At 45.5% G+C, this 17339-nt stretch overlaps 1 protein-coding gene across 2 annotated transcripts in view; it reads right to left on the reverse strand.

Moving 5' to 3' along the window:
• Positions 1-17339, reverse strand: part of sfswap (splicing factor SWAP) — a 76521-nt gene that overhangs the window by 27133 nt on the left and 32049 nt on the right. For both annotated transcript variants that reach the window (XM_079735255.1, XM_079735256.1), the window contains exons 11-14: positions 10648-10705; positions 10333-10436; positions 9256-9388; positions 2401-2597 (exon numbers count right to left, since the gene is read on the reverse strand). In XM_079735255.1, coding sequence (XP_079591381.1) covers positions 2401-2597; positions 9256-9388; positions 10333-10436; positions 10648-10705 — 492 coding nt within the window. The remainder of the gene's footprint in view (positions 1-2400; positions 2598-9255; positions 9389-10332; positions 10437-10647; positions 10706-17339) is intronic.

A 17339-nucleotide genomic window follows, 5' to 3' on the forward strand; every position in this document is an offset into this window, starting at 1 on the left:
AAAAAATACGTGTCATGACCCCCGGCAACTTTGTGACTTTTCTTAGTAACGTTGTTATGTTCGGGCTTCATAATGAGCAAGGTTGTATATGAAATGTGCCACACATTGTGGGGTTATACTGGGAAGGCCACAATCGGAAGCAGACATCAAATAAATAGCTCCACACACACCGCAGTGTTATACTGTAATTGTCCGGGAAGCCTTTCTCCCTCTCAGACCTTTGTTAAGAGAATAAGCGAAAAAAATCTAGGTTTGAATCGGAAATTGTCTATTAGGTTGAAAACTCGACTTTATTCTTAGGCCAAATTGCCCAAACCTACAAACTACTTTCAGTCCCCCCAAAAAAGTCTGCATGATTTTTTGGTAAACAGGCAATCACAAAAAAAAAGAGAAAAAAGGGGCCTGCTTGTAACTCCCATGTGCCCCTATGTTTCTCTTTCATCCTCTTCCGTTGCCTCCCTTCCAACCAACTCTCCCTCTTTAATGTGCGGACCAAGCAGCGTGCTGAATATTATAGAATCAATACAGTTTATTATCATCGTTATCAAAGTTACCTTGAACCAAAGATTTGAGTCATCATCTTTTGCTGTTCATTTTACAGTGGAAGAGCTCATATGGGTACTGTCAGCAGAAACAACCCTGGGGAGGTCAGACGAAGTGTTTAAACACGGTGGACCCCAAAGGGAAATATTTCCCAAGGCTCCGCTTTTTTCCCCTAGAGTTTACTACTTAGAATAACTACAGTAGCCACTAATGAAAAGGCTGAATAGACATCGAGGGTCGAAGAGGAAGGAAACACACCGCTTCAGCTTGGCCGCCACATTTTTAAACCCCCTGAGAGGGGGTTTAAAAACGTTTGTCCATCTTGACTTTACTTTGCCTTTGTTTTCTTTGACCTATCTATTTTATTTTTATTGTTTCAAACTCATTTCTATGTGAGTTTGAGTCTGCCTCGTGTATGACAAGTTCTATATAAATATAGTTACCTTGCCTTGCCTCCGAAGAGTGCCTTCAAATTTGACACAAACATGATAATCATTGACACTGTTTTGAGGTAGATATTTTGATATATATTATATCTATATATTATTATCTATTATTTCACAGAGAGCCTTAGTCTCATAGACCTAAGGAAGAGTTTATTCTCAGGTTTGGCCGATAGTGTTTATATGCGCTTGGCCTACCTGCAAATGACAACCAAGTTATTTTTAATTGTGCACTTAAAGCAACTGTTTACGCACAAGAGAACCGTTTAGCCTTAGATCCCAATCAATCAGGTGCCTTTGCATATCCATTATCGGCAAAGTAATTATATTCTCAATTCATGCACTTAATGACCTAAGTAAGGATTATATACAGCGCGCCGGTAGTCATATCGCACTGAACCCTATGCTCCTGTCTTGGTAGTGCTGAAGAAGAACGCAGCCATGGCCTTTCCAGCCTGTTCTTTAAAAGGGTAACTCGAAAAATACATGAGCAGAATGACCTGGGCACCTTCAGACCGGTAGAGCGGCTGTGGGATTGATGTGCAGCAAGCACAACAAGCCTGTGGTAGTCAGTCAAGGACAAGCCACGCAGGGGCTGAGGTTAATGGGGTTCCTGCTTCATTCGCTGCTGTTTGGCACCTGAAGGCTGTATGGGCTGATTCCAGACGAAACTGGTTATTATTTTGCCCCAAAAGACGGGATAAAAGACACGACTGACGTTGTGTGGGGCCGTCTGCTCGTGGCGTGATGGAGACGGTGGAGAGGATTGATGCGACCGAGTCAAGGCTAGGTGGCATCGTTAAGGAAAGGGTTTGGAGCATTAAGTGGCTTATGTTTGTTTAGGCAAATGGGAACTAGATGAGCACTTCTACCTCCGAAAAAGCGAGAAACACATTAACGCCGACTGATGAGGCCAGACGTCTTTCATGCTGCGTCACCTGCGAGGCTCTTATCATTTTTCACGTCAACTCGTGATAATTCGAGTTGACGTGAAAACTCTTGAGGGCGGAGTCTCGTTTCCCCCCCACGACTTTCTTCCAAATCAAGTCATCTGATGAAGAGGATGGGTTGATCATCGTTTTGATGCTTAATAGAAAACAGTGTGCACACACCCACACATCACACCAAAAGCACAGCGATCAGAAAAACAAACTGCACAATCAAATAAATACAAAACGGAACAGGTTAAACCTTTAGGTTTCAATGACTACTATTCAACCATTTGGAAGACAGGTTTCCCTCAAGTGACTTCGGATAAATATCCTTAAGGAGCAGGCATCTCGAGGATGCCTACAGGTAGGTGTTGGACGTTGCCTCACACCCAGTGCCATTGGGCAGGAGGTCCGACACCCTTTCCTCTCAGGGCTAGACTAACCCAGGATCTTTTCAACCAAGCTCGGTCGGGTCCACCCACCTGTCGGGGCGTCACGGGGTCCAGCTCCGCCCTCTTTGCCTCTGGCTCCCCGGAGCCTGGCGCCCGCAGCGTCTGGAGAAACAGGGCGGCCTTCCTCTTCCTCTCCGCCTGCAGCTGCTTCTCCTTGGACTCCTTGCTGGCCTGGGCTAGCTTCTCCCGCGCCGCCGCCGCCAGCCGGTCCTCCAGCTTCAGCTTGGCTGGAGGGAGGGGGGGGGGGAAAATCACACAGATGATGAGTGACGGGTGGACACAGGAAGGAGTCTGCGTCGAAGCTCTCCGCGGCAAAAATACACATTGGTTGCTAGGAGACAACCTAGCCACCTATTCTTGCAATGTATTTGGCCAATATTCACAGAGCTCTGAGAATTAACTAATCCTAGAAATTAAAATATACCTCAATTTTGTGCATTATTTGGAATGCTTTGCCCCACTGAGCAACATCAGAACTTCCTTGTTATGCTCCGCGCTGCATGAGTTCAGGGCGCAAATGGCGTCCTATGTCGAGCGGCCATATGTTGATAGGGGACAGCGCTGTATGGTGGAAGGGCCTTAGGAACCGGCATCATTAAGTCACTCATACAACTCGGTGATTCCAGGGCGTCATTCTTTATACATTTTGTTAATGGTTGATTATTGCGAGCCTGGCCCAGGCACAAACACCGATTCTGGCCTGACTGGTAAGGCCTTTCCTTTGTTGGTGGGTCTGACAGTGTCTGAGAGACGCTGGTCAGGACTGAGTTTGTTTAGATTGACGAGGATGGAAGTTTCTGTTCTATTTGTCAAGGTCTAAATACTAGTATTGTGCAGCTGACGGACGGGAGGGGTTTGTGAAGGAGCCAGCGAGGCCCGGCTGGGAGTCAGGGCTAACTTCATGCATCTTTCAAAGAGAAAGAGAGTGAGACAGACGGACCGACGGACAGAGGATTGTACTGAGATTGAAACATGACCTAGTGGGAGATGTTGGAAGTGAGAAGGTTGGAGGTACAAGGCCAAGGAGAAAGGGAGACAACTGAGGACTACTATCAGATGGTTCAGGCGGACGGAAGGGAAGATCTAAGCGATTGTTTTTTTTTTTTTTTAAAGTTAAAGATGAAGATAGGAGGTGGGCAGGGGTTTCTGAAGGGTACGTGGAAGACACCTCAGGGCCGCCACGTTAGAAAGATGAAAGGGGTTAAAAAAGAATAAAGGCTACACTGGACATGGGGTGGAAGGGAATGGACTGAGGAGAGAGCGAAGGAGAGATGAAGCAGTGAGAAGAGGAGATATGTTGGAGGAAAAAAATATATAAATATAAGAGGTGGAAGAGTTTTTCAGTTCGCCTGATAAAGCAAGGCATTCGGCTGCTGCCAACGCCAATAGAAAGATGAAATTTCTGCAAATTGGATTTTGATACTTCACTTAAAATACACTAAAATGTCACGCATGGACAATTATGTTTTTGATGAAACACCGAAAAAAATTGGACCATCAGCAGAGGGCAGTGTATAATTGGAAACCTCTGTTCCGGAATTTGAGTATTTCTGCACACTGACATTAACCTTACGCTTCCGACAAGGATCGCTGGTCCTGTCGTGTGCCAGCACATACCGGTCCGCCAGCGGGCGGCAGGCTGCCATCCACCTGACATTGATTGTTGAGAACCATTATAATTTCTCAATAATTCAATAACACGAATCATTTCAGATCCGTTATCTAAAAAGGTGACTGGGCAGCTGCGACACACTATTGGCTTCTCACTCAGAAATGAGGATGCTACGACGGTCACAGGAAATTCCCCCAGAAACCCTGAAAAAAACCCAGTTAATTGGATAATACTCCATGTTTGAGGCTTCGAATGCACTCCTTCCTAACCTCCTTACACTCAGCGATGGATCGCAACACTGGATTGAACGTTGTTTTTGTGTCGGTGAACATCCACGTTTAAAGTAATGCAACCACAGACCCCGGTCTGTGTGTGTCACTTCCATCCCCCTGGAGTCAACATAAGCGGTTTCTGCGTGTGCTACTGCAAATCTAAACACAGGTCCATCACAACAGAATAAATCTGTTCGGAAAGCACTTGTGGGTTTTTTACCTTTGAAAACACGCAGCGCAAACCAAAGCGTTTGTATTTATTTAAACAGCCGTAGGAGTATTTAGATTTTTTGATTTGATTGATATTTTGTTCATTTATAGGTACACACAGGCCGCAGTCATGAATCAAATCAAAGTCATTAAAGATATTCTAGTGTTGCTGCCGGTGGATTGCCAACGCTGAAACAAGAATCAAACCAAGCATGAACTGCAAATGTACAAGACAAGATATGCTTGCTCACGCATGCTCATGCGTCATGATTATGTCCGACAATCTCTGCTGAGGAAAGCCTTCCAAGATGGATAGCTCAATGTGGACGTTTGAGATAGGAGAGATACATTCTCCTCATCCGTAAGCGTTGGCTGGTCATATCTACTGCCTAGAGCACACGCCTGAGACAAATAACTGAATACAGCAATGCCTTTTAATCACATTAGGATAACTTCTGGCTAATCAGGGGGCTGTGTAGATTGCTGCTGGAAAACACAGTGGCCTACACTGGTGGAGGAATCAAGAAGCAGTTGAATTGGTTAGTCAATATAACCATAGCGATAAACAGGTTCTACGGTTTCATCTATCTTCAAGCTTATCGTTTAATGACTTGCTGAATGACAGCCAACCTGACTCGACAGAAAGATTCATTCATATTATTTACCCCAAAAGAACAGACACTGATTAGACAAATTGTGTTAAAGAGCATCTATACAACCGGTGGCAATGATGGATTTGTTGAATCATTGCACTGGTATTTGTGGGGAGAGAGAGAGAGAGAGCGAGAGAGAGAGAGAGAGAGAGAGAGAGAGAGAGAGAGCGAGACAGAGACAGACAGCGGGAGTAAAGAGCAGAGAGAGAGATAGAAGAGCAGAGAGAGAGAAAAGAGCAAGAGAGAGGTGCGATGGAGGGAAAGAAAGACTAAAAGAAAGTATGGGAGGAGCAAGAGTATGTGTGGAGTGAGCGACAGCATATAGAGAAGCAGCGCAAGAGAGCGGTAAAGAGAGTGTGGGAGAGAGCTACAGCAAGAGAAAGAAGGCGAGAAGGAGAGCAAAATCGAGACAGCAGAGGAGAGAGAGAGAGAGAGAGTGTGGGAGTGAGTGATAGCAAGCGAGTGAGAGGAGAGAGGATAGAGTGAGTGTGGGAGTGAGCGATAGAAAAAGAAGGAGAGCAGAAATAAGCAGAGAGAGAGAGTGTGGGAGTTAGCTACAGCAATAGAAGGACAGCAAGAGGTAGAGAAGGAGAGAGAGGGAGAGGTGAGCGAGACGGATGAGCCTCTGGCGATTTGAACATTGTGTGTGATCCTGCACCCTTCCACCCACGCCACGGTCCATCATGACATATTAGCACGCAGCTGTCAGTGATCGACCGGCCGATGCGTTGCCGCCCGTGTGCCCTGCCCGCTGAGTGACAGCCGCTCTGCTTCCGAATGGCAACGTCAAGCCAATTAGCAGAGCTATTCATTAGCCACCGCAGTGCATTCTTGTCCAGTTGTCCATCAGCGGTGAGCGATGTGATAGCGCTGAACTGCTGGGTTTCAATGGGCCTTGTTAACCTTGCGGCCACACTGCTACACGCTAGCTGCTTCGGGGGGAATTGAATGAGGATATCCCCATTCAGTTTCTGCCCACCTTGTAAGGTGGCCACTAAGGGAGCCATGCAAATGGGCCCTGACCTGGACAAGCCAAAGCACCCCCACACCCCTTACTTTGAGCTACTTATCCTTTTTCACAGGAGTCATCAGGACTGCAAGCAAGCAGGGCTGAGTCTGTGTTAATAACGCATGCACAGCCTGTCATAGGGTAATATAAAACAAAGATATAGAGAGGGGGGAGAAGGGGGGGAAAAATACATTAAATACAGTGAGGTGACATGGCCGGGATGGACGTTTCACTCCTGGCAGCTTGCTCTTGAAGCACGGGGCTAGATTTATGAAAGACCGCTACCGGGCCACCTCTCGTGTTCCTTCTACGCGTGTCGGAAAAACCGAGGTGGTGCAGACTAATTATATTCTGTGTTATACAAGTCTGTTTTTCCTGCACTACATCAGCCGCTGCTGTGAGACACTTTACCTAGCCAGAGATAACATTTAAAAAAATAAAATGGATAAGGAAAAAAGACAATTAAATCACATTTTATGACATGAGCCCATTAATTAACATCTTTGAAAACTATTATTTGTCTTCATTGGGTTACAATTTACCCAGATGAGTACCATGTACTAAGCAATGAAACAACACTTCACGACATACACTCATTATGTAACAACCTTACAGTTACGGGTTAAGGTTAGGAATATGAGAAAAGTGAGTTCCAGAGTAGGTTTAGGCTTAGGGCTGTATTGTATGGACTAAAATGTATATCACAGTATGATTTGAGGCATAGACGGTAACGGTATTATATCACGGTATGTTAATTTTATCTTCTAATTTCGATATAAATGCTTTTGAAGGGGTAAAATATTGGTTATGCAACAAAACTGCATGAAAAAATAATCCAAAATCTTTTCTCAAGTTAATTCCATCTCTGAAAAACACTAATGTTTAATAGTGTGGATTTCTTTCTCCACTTGCTCGCAGACCTTTCTGTATAGTTTTGGCATCTAAATTTGGCTGAGGTGTGTGCGGGCAGGTAACGTGTACCTGGGATTGAGTGTTTTGACCATCTCTTTAAAGCCCTTTCTATCGATACTTTGAAAGGGAACCATGTCCACAGGTAAACAGTGACAGCGTTTGTAATCTCGTTCCACCGCTGGCTTTTTTGGTCGCAAGGACTGGCATTGGAAAATGCCTGCGGAAGCGATGTCTGTGGAAGAGATGCAGAGACAGCTTCACGCTACCAGCGTCTGTCTCGTACGGTGTGGAGTGAGAGTTCGTGAAGGGACTATAACGCTATTACGCCTGCGTGCTTGCGCAATAGCATACTGCCTGGAAAGGCAGTATCTCTGTCGAATCCGTCCCTGGAAAAAGTAAAGTTGCGCTGAATTGAAAAAGGAACTACGTGTCGTTACCATATTTTCAGTAGTTGCGGATAACTTTACTTTTTACATAAAAAAGAATTTACGTTACTGTATTAATGTGTTACTTTGAAACGCGTTACACACAACACTGTCTACCGGTCACACAGTAAGGTCAAAATCAATACTGTAGTGCAAAATCACACTGGTGTGCTTTCTATACCGTTTATACCGTACAGCCCTAGTTAAGCTGTTCCATCATATCATTATTTTATTAAGGACGTACTGTTACAGGTTGTTACATCGCTTAATACATGTGTAATTACACAGTACCATTGCTATTTTCGCACTGCCATCCTATGTTCAAAAATCTCAAAACCCAAACCTCGTCTCTCTCCCCCCCAAACTCAGAGAGAGACGGTGGGAAGCTCAGATGAAAGTACAACGTTCCAAAGTGGAGTTTAAAGCCGCTGCGATGGGCCTTTTTCGTGAACTACACGGGCTGTTCCCATGTTTCCACCTCTCACAGCTCACTCACGACGACTGCAGCTCAAGTTTTAACACCGGCCAACAAAATATTTTAACGGCAGGTTTCCCAATAGGTTCATGCCTCTGTTAGATTCCCCGGCCTCCAGTGTGTCCATCACCCTTTGAATTTTGGGAGAGGGGGGAGGGAGTCTGATTCGAAGCCGTATCGGAGGTCTTGATTCAGTCAGAGGGTGCCCATCAGCAGGACGGCTATGCGGATGCCAATAATTTGATTAGAAGGTGGTGGTGTATGTGTGGGGAGCTAACTAAAGCACGCCACGTGAAACAAGGCCAGGATGTGACGAGCCGCACAGACACAGCAGCAGAGGGTTAGGGCTGACCCGCTGTCAATCACACAGGGGGCAAAGAGTGTGATGGCCAGAGGAGGCAGATGGATTTGTGCTTGGTTCAGTTACACAGAAAGGCAAAGGAACATCAGAGGCACTGGATATGATCAGAAGACATAGAGAGCGAGAGAGAGACAGAGAGAGAGACTACTTAATATATAAAATGATTAAGATAAGATTAATATATATAGTATGATCGATTTAGAAATATGAAAGACATGCATCGGAATGACTGCTACGCCAAACACAGAGACACATGTATAACCACACATGTTGCACAACCATTATTACAGAAAAGAAAAAGATTGAGGCCCAGAGGAATAGACAGGGTTATTCATTCAGTATGAAAAATTGATTTTTCAACTTTGTACTTCTCAAAAGTACCATAGAAATGCTTTTTATGGAACAGTTGGAAAATCATGGCCTGACAAATAGAGTGATGCCTTTCCTCTAGTGCTTTCCCCATTTATTACTCTATTTGGTCCCGTTGTCGGTGTCCGCAAAAAATAAGAAAGCAAGGAAAAACCAGCAGAGCCTGTGTTTTTCGCTTTCATTTCCCTCCCTCCATGCTAACTGGTCTCACATAGCCTGAGAAACTCTCGGTGGACTTAAGTGGTGATTGAGTGTTCGTTTATATGTATATAAATAATCGTTTAAGTTAAGAGGCAGAGAGAGAGAGGCAGAGAGAGAGAGAGAGAGAGAGAGAGAGAGAGAGAGAGAGAGAGAGAGAGAGAGAGAGAGAGAGAGAGAGAGAGAGAGAGAGAGAGATGGAAAGAAGGAGAAATAGATAGAGAGAGAGACAGAGTGAGCTTGAGCAACGCCTCGCCCACACACCCACCCCATCCTTTCCCCACTCTCACTAACTCATTAATAATGGGCCCAAACCCATAGGGGGCCATCTTGTTTGCGGTCCACCTTGTTTACCGTTAAGCAGGGCTGTGGTGGATGAGCTCCCTTACCTTGCTTGGCCTCCAGCTCCTCCGGGGTCAGAGCGGGCCTCTTCTCCTCCAGTGTGGCCCCCGGCCCCGCGACCTCCTTGTCAGCCAGGTCGGGCCGGGCCATCAGCACCGCCGCACACTGCTCCTCCAGCAGCTATACACACACACACACACACACACAAACACCGGGGGGCAGACCGGGGGTCACTCCACGCAGATCCTAGGCTGGGTAGCCCCACCCATTCTGCCGGCGAATTGAGTTTGCACTGCAGATGGGTCTGGAGAAGAGCAATACATTTCTTTCTGCTTTCGATACGTTTTTGCGGGAGCAAATCCCCAAGCTGGCTTTTCCCCCTGGCGCGCTATTGGCTGTTTTAACACAATGGCGACAGGGAAGCGACGGCAAGCCGCCAATTGCACACAGAGTCATTTGAACTAGGCCCATTGATCATGCCTCTTGTGCTGAAGAAAATGACGGCAGCTTCCCCAGACCAACGTGAGATTGGTCTGGCAATAGCCAGGCTACACAGAGCCATGACTCCACCATCGTGGTCGTGCCCTGTCTTTGACTGCCTACTGTCACTACTTTGGTTTGTTGTTCACATGAGGCTGATGGATGTTTGAAAGGGTTTCAGTGTGTTTGTTTTTTAGGTTCGCCAGTCGAGAATTAACAATAATAGTCCTTAAATAAAGGAAGAGATTTGTGATGTAGAATAAACAAATTCCTTTAATAAGTGATAAAAATAAGCAGTATTTTAAAATAATAATAAAAATAATATATTTAACTAAGTCTTTCATACTCCTACAACATAAGTGAGTTTTATAAATCCAGTTATTCCTTCAATATCTCTATAACTAGTGGGGGCCTCTATGTATGGACTGTATGCCTGTCCTTCGAGTTTTTCTATAAGCGTCCACCTGATCAACCTCCCACTTAGTGGGTGTACTGCTCGGGTCCCAGGAAGTGCCGCGTCGAGTGTGAGGTTATTCGGATGAGGGGTTCTCGAGAACACTGTGAGCAGCGACTACGGAGGCCAGTGCCACTGCACCGGTCTCCACAAGGAACCCCTGGATATGAGCGTGGAACGACGGCCAGACCTTGTCCTCGTCCGAGTCATCATCCAGCCGGACCCGGTTCTTCTCCAGGGGCAGCATGTCGTTGTCTTTGGCCCTGATGGCAAAACAGATCGGGGCGAAGGCGGCTACCATGGCAACGAGAAGACGAAGACAGGAGGGGGTGGAAGAGAGACAAAGAGAAACATTTTAAATCGTGAAGTTGCACACTACAAATGCACCACACGATTTGACCCTTGAATATCGACTGCCGACTTTATTCATTCCGTTATCAAAAATAAACAGCGCCGAAAACCTTCTATGGAACTCATAAAAAGTTTGATCACTCAAAAGTCTTACCTTTAGTAACAATTGCCTCCTTTGCTTCATTATCCTCTGTGGTCTCCGCCGACTCACTCTGGAAGGAGAGAAACACAAAAGGTGGAACAATATTAACACAGACGGCAGACACTTTGTAGACACCGTGAATGAAAATCACACAAGGCGTTTGGTGTAACACGCTAGCACATAGCTCAACCTAAATCATATCCGTGATAAGCGTCAACGCCAGCCCAAGGGCTCAGGGGCCATTTGAGGACACTCATCTGGGCACTGGGCTGGGCTGAATTGCCGACTTGACGTGATCATGACGCATCAAACGAGAGACATCGGCCCATCTGAAACAGCTGTGAGTACACACAGGCAGCGCCTCTCTCTTCGTCTCTCAGTGAGGTAAAGCTTTCTCAGCCTCGCCTTTGCTTCGGTTTCAATCTTCTCCTTTTCTTACCAGCAGACATTAATGGAAGTGGGAGACAGTAATTGAAGGTGGAGACACAGAGCAGAGATGGCAGGGGCAGGCTAATGTCTCTTCTAAACGGGCTGATGGGGCAACAACAAATCGTGTCTCCCCAGACATAAACAAGAGTTCAATGGGAGAAATCTCAAGGGTAGCATGACCTGAACTCAACTTGGCTACTCGGCTGTGGTGTAAGAGAACACAAACATCAGTGGATGACTGTTCCATTAAACATGCAGAGATGGGCATCTTTGATATCGGACAATGTGAACAGACAGACTGTACCTCCCCATCATGTATGAGCCTTTGGCAGAAGGGAAATAATGAAGCGAGGGAGTACTGTGAGAAGTTACCATCTACTTTGAGACCCAGACCAAAGTAGATGCAGCCCTAATAGTAATTAAGTTGACTCACATAAGGAACTGACAATTGGTAAGGACATATGCAGGGTGTGGTTTGTGATACAAACAGAGGGGGTGTTTAAATAGGCTGAAGTGTAGGCCTATACGTCATGCTAAGAAAATAGAAAGTCTGCTTTGACGACGGACTTCCTTGTCATTTTTGTGGCATGTCGCCCCTCTTTGAGCCACATCTCTGCCAATCTCCGGGCACGGAAGAAGGAAACCCCCGGTCCGTTTTCTGCAATGAACAGTCAGCTGTTAAGCATTGAGATCGTTCAATCGGTCGGTGAGAAGATGGTTCACGTTGCCGAATCCCCTTTCACATGCAGCTGTTGACACCGGGAGTGTGGAGAAGGTGGTGAGCACTTTGCGCTAACCTTCGCAGAACTCTGTGTCTTCCGTGCAACACCCACCTCAGCTTTGGCACTGTCAGCTGTGGTGTTGCTCCTCTGCAGAATGAGGGACGAGTCCTGCAAAGTCTCCGGTGCGTTCTTTAACAACGCCATCTTCACCAAAGAAAAGCCACTGTGATATTTTACTACGAATGCCCCGACACTTGGCCCTCGCCACGGAAGATCATGATCTCCCATTGACGCTCCAAAGAGTTTGACCAAGGCTGGATAGCTTTGCTAGAGAGTCGTCAGACGTGAGGGGAAGGACAGCCAGCACAAGTCAAACTCTCTTCTTATCCTTCAAGTGCGCATCCCGTCTCGTCTTCTCTGAAAAATTAATAGGCATTTGACGTGGGACCGACTCTTTCCATGTTTGCTCATTTTGTTATTTAAGTTTTTTTGCAGACTTTTATACTATGAATAAATGTAGATGTGGATATGAAGCCTCTCGTCTTACGGGCCTTAATATCTGATGTCAGAGCAAGCTGTACACTGAACTGTCCCGTCTGTGGTGACACGAGGCAATCTCAACCCTCTTTCCGTTTAGCAAAGCGTCCCGGCTCAATGCCAGGCCAAACCGTAGCCTCAGACGGTGAAATGTTAGCTTTTAAGTCTGGGTTGCTCGGTCCTTGAGTCAACCTGGGACTGCGAGTTCCCCTGAAGCTGAGAGTTGCTCTTCATCTACCTCTTGCATCAGTCTCACTTGCTGGTGCGCGGTTCTAGGATGTTTTGTGAAGGTCCTGAAAATGTTACGATATGCTGCTCTGAACCCTTTTCATTTTTCCAGGATGAAATATTACATCAATGTTTGTGCTTGGTGACATTCTTAAATGTTGTGCATGGATCAAGGCTAATGGAACAAGGATCATTAGCTTAATTAGCCGTAAGGTCATCTATTGTCTCTCGAACGCGAACGCTGACAGTGGCTGGTCAATTTCGGATTTTAACGTGCCATCGCACTATAGACTGTTCACGTTCCAGCCCTTTATTTAGTTTAAAATACTTTAGTTTTAAGTATTCTATATGGTCTATTGGTGAAGTAGCATTGATCACTTTTAGGGGGGGATAAACGTTGTCCTCACAAGGGATAAAAATGATCAGAAAGGGTGAAATCCCACACATACCCCGCGGCAAATCGCACCCTGCGTAAATCCGTAGCATCCCTATCCAAACGCAGAGCATTCCTGAGGTCATTTCTTGGATGTAGCTGTGCAGAAATAAGGGGAGAACTCTCAACTCAAACCATGTCTGTCCTGGTCATCACCAACACAAAATAAGTATCAAGTCCTTCCCACACAGTGCAAGTATCACTACCTTACTGGAACAGCAGAAACTACCAGGATCCTAACAGGATTGAGCTCATGAAGGAATGGGGTAGAGGTCAAGTTGCACGAGTTCAGTTACTGAGCCCGAAGTATCATGAGGAGGAAACAAGTCAGAGGTCATAAGAAGAGTCAGCCAATGACGCAATAGTGGAGTTATAAAGAAAGTTATACAGCCACGAGAAGTAGGATGGCTGTTAGGTTTGGTGATGGGCTGATACAACTTGTTGAATAGGTTATGGTTCAGCTAGCCAGGTCTGTGGTGGGTACTTGTTTGCAGAAGGAAAGGTCACTGAGGCATTAGCCCACACTAGGAGGAATCCATCCCCCTGATGAGCTACTATGATGGGACTCACACCTTGGCCTTAGCATCAACACGCATCAATGCGTGTTGAAGAACGCTCAAATCCCGACACAGACATCAATAATCAATCGAGAAGTGTGGCGTTTCTTACTGTGGAGCACAGTGAACAGAGATGTACTTTAAGTGAGGCTTGGGTTTCAGACACCGTTGTACTTGAATAGTACTAATTGCTATCCTAAATCAAAGCTTTTTGAAGTCTCTCGGATGTCTCATTTGTAAATAATTGCCTGGCAGAGAAAACAATTATCTGTGAGCTCTGTGGATAATTGTTTCACTGCGTTACCAAATTTGGATTCAACTGCATAAACGAGGAGCCTACTGCACTTTGATATTACAAAGGTGATTACGCATTTCGCTTGGTGTGTTTTTCTACCCCCCCCATGGCCATTAACCTTCCTGGATAACTAGAGTAAAGCAGGATTGTAAAGCAAGGATTTTGTTCTCTGTTCAGGGGGCAGCAATTCACTAACAGTGAAACACTTAAAGTGTCTCGTATGCAATTACTTTTATATTTTGCAAAGGGGCATGTGTGTGTTTTATAACTATTCAGTGCGTGTCTAGTCTGAATAAGACCAATTAGCCAGCGATCTGTGCTGCTGATATCATTATTCTTGACGAGGTAAATATAACGCACATTGTGTGTGGGTGTCAGGAGACATTTAACATAGGGCGGTTTGTGTTCTGTGAGACGGCAACACTAAATGCACAAGGATGTACAATTATTAGTCATAATAACGGTTGATTTAACACAGGAAATGAAAAGTAGTGTAAAATCAATTGATCAATCTATGTAATAATTATAACATTAATGGGTTACATCCCATCAAATGTATTTAATTATATGTCTATCTAGCTAGAGATAAAGATAGAGATATAGATATATCATATCTTCTTCAGGTGTCTTCGGGTACCATGAAATGTGCTATATAAAAATAAAACTTCTCTTTATATTCAGGGCTTTTATAGTTAAGTGATTGCGTTAGACTGACTGTACTAACATACGCATTCTTCCCCCATTTCCCTAAAAGTCAGATAAGTGATAAGATAAGAGACTATATTAGACTGACTGTATAAACATACATTTTATTCCCATTTGCCTACAAGGTCTCGCTTGCAGCTGCAGAATGTGTCCTACGTGGTACCTTTCAGTAAAATGCAACACAATTCATCCCAATTTTTAGCACAAACTTCCTTCCCCCCCCCCCCCATATCGCTTGGTTGCCGGGGGAACTGCATAGCCAGCGCTACGTTAAAAGCAGCTATCATCAGCGGCGGAGAGGCTGGTGTGGCACACGGCTCGCTCAGAGGTGAAGAATACGCTGGCGTCTGCGGAGGCCTGATAATAGCCGTGGTAATATAAAGCCCCTATATGACGGCACCTTTGGAGCAAGTTCTCTTCATCCCCATGTCCCACAATACATTCCACCGCCGAAGCCTTGAAAGCCACGAGACGGAAATAAATAAAGATTCAAAAAACCTCTGACAATACGCACTTTGTTAGCAGAAGGCTGAAAATCGGATGGAGTCGGGTTGCCATTGAAAGGAAGTTGGGACACTGAGAGCTTAGCTGAAGTGTTGGTGTGTGTGGTGAAGTCTACACTCGTAGCGAAGTGCAGAGGATGTCTCGGTTATCATCCTTTTCTTAAATATCAGGAATGTTGTGAACGATTTTCCAAATGGTTATAGCTAGATACTCAAGTATACACTGAATTTAACCAGATAGACCCAGATATAAACCATATTATGTATTAACATATCAAATATGATATGACAATGGTGTATAATAATAATAGTGAAACCTCCCTGTTGACATCTTGCGACGGGATTAATATCACTGTGATTAATGCGGAGTGATTAATATCACTTCGCAAGATCAAACTTTCATTTTCCCTTCCTACAGTAGCGAAAAATACAAAAAAGCAATAAACGAATACACTACAGTATAAATACTAAAATAGGCTTCAATCAAAACAGAAAAATGGGGCTGTGCAGAAACGGATAAAAGTATTTTATCCGTTTAACCTAACCCAAGTTTATATTTTATATGCATGGGCACGTCGCTGGGGGGGACGCAGTACAGTAGACCCAGGTCCACACCCACGTTCTGACCTGCTGACGCGGCCCCCCGGCTGAGCACAGTGTTTACCTACCCTGAGTCGGCGGCACCCTTGAAAATGTGTCAGATGAACCGTATGAAAGGAAAACACTTGCACTGAAGTAGCACTGAAGTAGACTAGCCTCGGGGAAGGGGGAGGGGAGGTAAACTGGATAAGCTACAAGTTTTCCGGTCACGGACAAGTCCAGCTCCAGTAATATGATGGGAATAGACGTATATGGTTTCCGGATAGTGTATGCGATGCTTGGTGTAAGCGTTCAGTGGATGTTGCGTGTCTAAATTGGAATTGGATTACAGCCCCAGAGTTTTAACATTAAACTATTTTAGTTTAACTCCAAGCACTCAGTGTTATGCTTTGAATCAAGAGGAGACTAATGGTTGCTCCATTTAATAATAAATCCTAACACAAACTACCCCAAAAAAATGTATGTCACAAAAAAGTTTTTTTTTAATATTAATGTGATAATGATATTACCATCACACGTTAATGAAGAACAAAGAGACCTTTTCTTTCTGTGTCTCTCACCGCCAACAGACTCTCTCTTGCACGGCCGCACAATAACAAACCATTCAATAATCCGACCTCACAATTGCCACAGAAGACCTTGTATTTCTCAAGTTTGTTCATATGGTTTGCCTGCTGTGAAAACCCTGTAGCTCTGTGAGGTCAGGCCTGGCTGCCCTGCATTGAAACAGTCAGTAAACAAGCAACAGGGGTCGCTTTTGTGGTGTGGCTATACATAAACAAATGGAGGGATGAGTCACACAATTTTGCCGATTTATAATGGTAGCCTTCATGGGTGCAGCGCTCAAAAGCTTTGTGAGGGAGGAATGATTGAACCATCCTGGTTGAAAAGAACAGGGCACACAATAGAGAGAGAGAGAGAGAGAGAGAGAGAGAGAGAGAGAGAGAGAGAGAGAGAGAGAGAGAGAGAGAGAGAGAGAGAGAGAGAGAGAGAGAGAGAGAGAGAGAGAGAGAGAGAGAGAGAGAGAGACAGACAGACAGACAGACAGACAGACAGACAGACAGACAGACAGACAGACAGACAGACAGACAGACAGACAGACAGACAGACAGACAGACAGACAGACAGACAGACAGACAGACAGACAGACAGAGAGGAGGGATGTGGAGAGAGAGAGAGGAGGGAGGGGGAGAGAGAGAGAGAAGGGAGGGGGAGAAAGAGAGAGGAGGGGGAGAGAGAGAGAGAGAGAGAGAGACGGGGAGTCTGCGTAAAAGCTGTAACACACGTGACACGCACATAAGATCGAAAGTGAAACACAAAAAGCTTGCAGACAGAGGCAGTGTTAACGCGTGTGCTCCGTGTGTGTGTGCGTGTGCGTGTGTGTGTGTGTGTGAGAGAGACACATGCGTCAAATGAGGAGGGATGGCTTATGCCATGCAGGAAATAAAGAGTTTCAGAGCAGGGCTCGGATGGATGGCTCGGATGGATGGCTGCGGAGTGACGGCCGCCAGCGAGCTGCGGGGAGAGAGGGCGCTGCAGGCCGGCTGGGGCTGGCGGAGCCGCCACTAAATTAGAGGAATGGTTTGGCATTTAGCTGCTGATTAAAATCCACATGACATGTGTTAAGAGTCGAACGGCAAGCGGCAACCTGGCACGGCGCGTCACTTCCTCTCAGGGATGAACCACACTTTTTTT

This window comes from Pollachius pollachius (assembly GCF_949987615.1).
Source record: "Pollachius pollachius genome assembly, chromosome: 4".
NCBI lineage: Eukaryota > Metazoa > Chordata > Actinopteri > Gadiformes > Gadidae > Pollachius > Pollachius pollachius.